Genomic DNA, 6,670 nt, shown 5'->3' with positions numbered 1-6,670 from the left:
GGTGTGTGTCTCACATACCATTACAGCTAGCGGAAATCAGCTCGTTACAGTCGGCAGAGCCTAGGGAACAATTAATTTCATCCTGAAGCAGACACCTCCACCTGACCACCTGAGAAGCATTCCAGACTCCACTGTCCGTACTGGCTACGTCTCCGTTAGCTGCAACAAGAGCTTGCCCTAGGCAGGCACCTGCCCTGGGAACTCCCCAAATTAGGGTAAGCCTCCAGCGCTGCAGTTTTCCCAAGCGTGAGGAGTCAGGCTTCCCCAAGGCACCCACCAATTTCAAATTCAAACCATATTTATAAAGACAGAAGTAATTATAGGTAATACACATAGACTGGCGTGCCTTTTATCCCTGTCTCACTACACCCCAGCTTTGAAGCGCCTGGCCCTGTGCCTCAGGGGCCTGACAGCGGCCTCTGACAGGAACAGCCACCAGCTGCCGCCAGCCTGACCGCTGGGCCTGACCGCCGGTTAGCCGGGCCTGACCGCCGGTTAGCCGAGCCCATGTATTCCGCCTGTACGGGCTCCGACAGGCTTCGCCGCGCACAGCGGGGGCGAGCAGGTGGCGATCCCGCTCTCTGGCAGCTGGCCCGCCCGCCAGGCCCCGGCAGGGGGCGCCGGCCGCTCGGCTGACGGCGGCGTTTGGCCCATCGCGGCCGCCTTAGCCGCGCCGTCGCCGGCCCGCCGCGGTTCCTCGGGGTCTGCCCGGCCTCTGGGGGTTCCGCCAGCGGCGCCCGCCGCGGCTGGGCCGGGCCGGCGCAATGTTCACCAGCACCGGCTCCAACGGGCTCTGTGAGTACCGGCCCCGCCGCAGCCCGCGGAGGACGGAGCCGGGGGAGGGCGGCGGCGAGGGGTGTGTCGGCGTCTCCCCGCGGCGGGTGGCCCGGCCCCCTACCGCCGGAGGACGGGACGCGGCCGCGCTGCCTGGGCGGGGGGCGCCGCCGTGAGGGACGTGGCGGGGCGGTGGCGCCGTGACCTCTGCGGGCGCCGCGGACGGGGGTTGCGGGGCCGCTCCCGCCGCCCGGCCTGGGCGCTGCTTCCCGCGGGGGAGCCGCCGGACTCGCTCCCCCTTCCCCACCGCCTGCCCTCGGCTGGACTTTTAAACTCGGGTTTTTGCCGCGTCTCCCGCTGCAGGACCGCGGGCGGGGAGCGGCGCCCGGCGGCACCGGAGGGGCGCGAGCCCTTGCGCTGGTCGCGGCGCTGTCCGCGGGGGCTGCGCTGCCCGGGCCGGCCGGGGCGGGGGGCTGCGCCTGGGCGGAGCGGGCCTCTCCCGGCGCGGCTGTCCGGGGCCGCCTGCCCCAGCGCTGTGTGTGCGTGTGGCTGCGTACATAGGTACGGAGCGGCGTGCCTGGCTATGTATAGGGGAACAGAAGGAATTCTTGCTGTGGGTTTTTTTAATGTGAGAGAAAGTTATTGTTTAAACCAGTTTATTGATAAGACTGACTTAAAGACAAACGCGTTCCCAGCTCTGTTCAACTTTATTTTTACCAACACCCTACGTAAATAATTCCCCGTGGACGGGCGGGCGGTGAGGGTCGCTCGGAGCTTGCTCACAGGACAAAGAACGCAGCGGGGTGAGAAGTCTTAAACTTTGCTGACTAAGGGCGAGCTCCACGCAAAATCCAAGTCAAAGTCTGAAAGCACCTTCTGACTAGGGGGGAATAATTCTGGCGTTTAAGAAGGGGTATTACTTATAGCCGTGTTCTGTTTGAGGTGTCCAAGGATGGGGGGAGGTTTTTTGCAGGTGGATCTGGTGATGCTGTACTTGATTTGCAGCTCCTGACTTTCCCCCACCCCCGCCAGTAACAGATAGCGCAGGAGAGCAGCCTTTTGGTGGCATGTGTCTGTGTGTAATTCTATGAGAAAGAAGGTGGGGTGAAAAGTATTCTTGTTTGGCTGAATGGGTGGGAAGTCACGGTCAGTATTTAAAAGTTTTTCCGAGGTAGATCCATCAGAAGGATGAGTGGAAAATTGTAGTCATAAGAAACATGGTTGTGCTAGGAGAAGAACCTAGACAGGATGCTGCTCTGCAAGAAGTAAATGTTTACATTTTGGGGTTTGGTTTTGTTGTGGGTTTTTTTCTTCTGGAAAACTTAGAACTTACACTTTTACTGAACTCACTTGTTGACCTGAAGTGGTTTTTCACAGTAAGACTTGGCTGGTACAGGTGTACTAACAAACTCTAGTAGAGGCAAGGATTTAGGTTGCAGTGACGTACACTCACTAGTTCACAACTGTGGCAGTTTAAGATGGCCCTGTGCCTTCAAACTTTTGTTTCTGCCTTTGTAGCAGAAGTGTCTGCTGCAGTAGCAGCAGGTACATAGGATACAGTCACTGATGTGCAAAATCTGATGGTTTTAGGCAGTTAATGAATCTGTACCTGATGTTGCATCAGGTTTGTTGCACAGGATGTATGTGTGCATCCATGTCCTGTTCTGCCCCAGGGTCTTGGGAGCGGTAACCTCTGGCAGAAAGGCAGTGACAAACAGTTGGGGCACAGCTGGTGGATAAATGGACCTGTATCAGAGACCCTAGATAAAATAAGCAGACACCTTGTTCAACAGCAATAAGAATGATTGTGCCAGGTCAGACTGGAGGCTTCTGCAGCCTGCTGTGTCACCTCTGACAGATTTAACATCTGTAACAGTTGGTTTATTGCCGTATCACAATACCACTTGGTAAAACTTAGTAATACTAAGCTCTTTTTAGCCATGGGTACCGTAGGTCATTTAAAAATTGACCCAGTTGTTGAGTATATTTATAGTAGATTAAGGGCTTTAGCATCTTCAGACATAGACACAGTGGTAAAAATGTCAGAGGTTACTGTATTCTTTTTGACTTGTCTTCACCAATTGCCTTGTTTTTACCTTTTCTGCAGAATTTCTTTCTTTAGCAACGGGAAGGCAAATGACAAATGACCCCAGAGCTCTATTACATTTTGGTAGTGTGATTCTTACTAGGCTTCTTATGCAAAGTGCTTTAACAAAAGTGCCAGAGACACCCTTGTCCCTGGTTTTCTAGAAGCAAGTCTGTGCTTCGCCTACTCACATTTTTAAAAACTTCATTTTGATTTTGAAACTTCTTGTCAGAACCTAAATAATTAACTAATTGTGAAATATTTTGATTCTTGTAAATTCTTCTGATTCGTTAATTCTTGAAATTGCATTTAATACTTTTCTGAAAGAGAGTAGCCAGTGGCTTGCAGTGACAGCAGTTGCAACTGGTTATAAACTTTTTGTTCCATCTGGTACTATTACTCTAATGAATCTTGAACGGGATATTATTGTCCATGTTCTTTGAATTCTTTTTTTTTTTATTTCATCTGCTTATTCTAGAATAAACCAAAATAAATAACAATGGACTATATGGTATAATTCCAAGAGATTGCAGAAACAATTTAAAGATGCATTTAATAGTCTGTGTTGTTATGGTCTAAATGAGAGAAATAACTCAAGAATCCTTACATTTTGTTTGATGCAGTGCATAGATCAAATTCGTAATCTGTCCTACAAATCTTACCTCCTTTTGATTGATACTGTATTAGTCCCTTTCCCCTTCTTGTATCTGTCTTCTCAGTGTTTCTAGACTGCCTCTCTCATCTCTTATCTTTTCATGAAAACAAAACTCTAAACTACAGGGAGACTGACCTGATTTGGATATTTTCAAGCTGCTTGCTAAATATGCGTTTTAAACTGGTCTTTGGCCCTCATCACATAAAATAATTCCATTGTCATTATACATTATTCCTCTTGCTGCAAAAATTCATGGAACTTTGATCCATTATGTCCCAGACACGGTAACTGTGTGTGCTCAAAACAGGATAGCTTAGGCTTCAAATAAAAAGCCTGTGTGCTTGTTAGAATTGTTAGTGTTTAATACTACAAGCACTTAATATGACAAAATGGGCAGAAGAGATGACTGAACTTTGGTAGACCAACGCCGCTTAGCAGTATAGTGATGTACTGTTTCTAGGAAACATGGGAGGAAGACACTGTAGCTTCCTTTTAGCACAACTTATTTATAATGTTTATTTAGGAAAATCTTTGGCTGCATGCATAAACAAAACCTTGAGTGAGTAAATGAAAAACTTGGCTATTTTGATTTCACTAATAAAAGGCGTTCAGCTCTTTATCTGTTTGTGCAGATTAGCTTCATTTCCAAGTTTCTAGACCAAGAATACTTCATGTTTGTTTAATCTGGATGCATTTTGCTTTTGTATCACAAGATGGCCTTGACATACTCCTACTGGCTTAACAGAGCAAGTTTAGCTCAGCTAAGCTTTTCTGAAGTCCACTTATCTACTGTAGCTGTCCTGATTGTTATTGTTGTTCATTCAGGGTAAGGATGCTGTTGTGTTATTTATAGTCAGTTGATAAAACAGTCCTAAAAAACATCACTTGGATTTAGCCACAGATAGACCCTTTGGCTGTTTTTGTTACATGGATTTTTGCTTGGTTGATGGCCAAATTTTAGTTCTGGTAATATACTACTACTGTGCTGAACGAACAATATTTTTCAAAGCTATTAGCAAGTACAAACTAGTTCTCTTTGCTAATTTAATGGGTCATCTCTGTACTGTGGGTGCCAGCGGATGCTGCACTACAATACACGTCTACACAGAAAAGTTTATTTCATATTCTGGCTCCATAGTTGAGTGAGGTGAATGGTACTGTCTTTACGCAAGGAATATTCAAAACTTGTGAGTTCTTTACCACAGATTCAGCTGTTCCTCCTAAGTTTGACCACTTCTATTGAAGTTAAACTTTATTGTAAACAGTGCTTGAGTAGCCAGGCTTGTATAGTGAAGTACTTGACCTTGTCCATGTGCCTTTTAAGGAGATCTCACGTGACTTTGAGCACTGCAGCTGAGTTCTTATATAAAGTGTTTCTCTCATATTTCTTATCCTAGTTTGAGTTTCCTGGTATAAGTCCTCCGACCTACTTCTCTTGTTCAGTACTCTTTAAAATGACATGCATAAGCAGCGAGGTTCTTGAGAAGTGACATTGTAAGAGACATAAAAACAAACCCTTCCAACAAACAGTCCAACCGTGGGTGCATGTGAGCCAGTTCAGACGAGTAGGTCCTTTGCTTGGAGCGATGTGCTGAATTCCAGACAGGCAGTATTGCATGTAGCGGATGATGACTATGTTGGGGAGCTGATAACCTGCTCAGTGCATGACACTCAAAATTTTGGATGAGAAAGTGTAAAAAGAAACACATCTCCTACATGTTACAACTATGAGATACGGAAGTTGGGAAGCAAGCACCATTTAGAAGGACAAAGATGGTTTGCCCTTATTAAGGGAAACGGTTTCTGTTACCTGGAATATTGGAGGAGCGAGCTGGTATACCTTGGGGAAAAAGAAGCCAATTACTCTGGATAGTAGGAAGCACAGGAAAGGGATACTGGAATGACTCAGCAAAATGCTAACCCAGTTGAGTTGACTTGTAAACCAACATTGCAGTGTGCTTGGGAAGCATGCCTGCAGCACCTGGCTGTAGGGAAGTGGCTTGAGAGGTTGGCTGTGGTGCTGGACCCAGACAGGTTTCTTGCATTGCAGTCTGCCAGCAACTTGCATCCCATGAGGAATGCTGGTGAAACACTTCAGTGGCTCTGCAAAGGCTAACATGAGTGCATGGGGACTGATGCTGGGCTGGCTGTTTGATTGGCTGTAGTGCTGCCTAGCTGTATTTGCCGCTTGTTCGCCAACGTGCTGAGTCCCAGGAGCACACTGTGATGCACAGAAGGCTTTCCATTCTAAGACACCAAAGCCTTTCCAACAACTTAAACCTCTAAGACTAACGCCAAACTTTTCTGAAGATATTGTAATACTGGCTCCCAGTATTCTTCATGTTGTGTGCAATACTGCATGTGAGTATAGTAGGGAAGCCTGTTAGAGCTAGTCTTTATTAAGGTAAAATCTGAGTCCATGTTTTAAAGCCTATCCACTTGTTACATCTAGAAAATATTTGTCTATTTTGCCTATTACACACAAGCTATTTCTTGTAGTAGTAGGGAGTAGAGTCCTTTGAACTTGCGTGCAAGCATTTCTGCTAATGCATCTTATGCTTTCACCTCTCTGTGAACCTTGTAGTGCAGTGCTAGCAATTAGTTAAAAATCCCCAGGGCAAGAAGGGAATGCTGCCCTCCTGCTTGCATAACCTGCAGGACTGAACTGTGTTGTGCATAGGCATCAGGAAAAATAAAGGTAAGTTGATGCTTTGTGGTATGTCTGAAGGAAGAATGAATTATGTATTGAATATATCAGACTTCTGTGCGTAACAATATTATGCAGTACAGTACTATATGGGAAATTAGCTTGTACATCAACATGCCACAGTGCAACCTGGTGCACAATACTAGCTTGAGTCCTGGGAGCAGTGTAGCCGCATCAGTTCAATAAGCCATGCACTGAACACCACAAAAATGTAGCTATGCTGCTGCTGCAGAGCTAGCTCATTTCAAGCTAGAGTGGGGATCTCCACGTGATGTTGTGGTGTAGCCATACCTGAGAATTCTGACAGTGTATACTAATAGCAGTATGGTAATGTGTTCTGTGGTTGGGAGGAAGAGGGGTTCAACGAGGTGAGCATTTTTTATTTTCAACCTCTTTCACTTTCTATTTCTTTTCAAATGTTCCTTTTAGAAGCAAAGATTTTCTTCCT

At 46.7% G+C, this 6,670-nt stretch overlaps 1 protein-coding gene across 2 annotated transcripts in view; it reads left to right on the top strand.

The window, feature by feature from the left end:
* Positions 1–637: 637 nt before the first annotated feature.
* Positions 638–6,670, top strand: part of UBAC2 (UBA domain containing 2) — a 101,089-nt gene continuing 95,056 nt past the window's right edge. For both annotated transcript variants that reach the window (XM_055801209.1, XM_055801208.1), the window contains exon 1: positions 638–795. In XM_055801209.1, coding sequence (XP_055657184.1) covers positions 765–795 — 31 coding nt within the window. In that variant the 5' untranslated portion in view covers positions 638–764. The remainder of the gene's footprint in view (positions 796–6,670) is intronic.

Source organism: Falco peregrinus, chromosome 4 (genome assembly GCF_023634155.1).
Source record: "Falco peregrinus isolate bFalPer1 chromosome 4, bFalPer1.pri, whole genome shotgun sequence".
NCBI lineage: Eukaryota > Metazoa > Chordata > Aves > Falconiformes > Falconidae > Falco > Falco peregrinus.
This window is presented reverse-complemented; position numbering and strand designations above follow the sequence as displayed.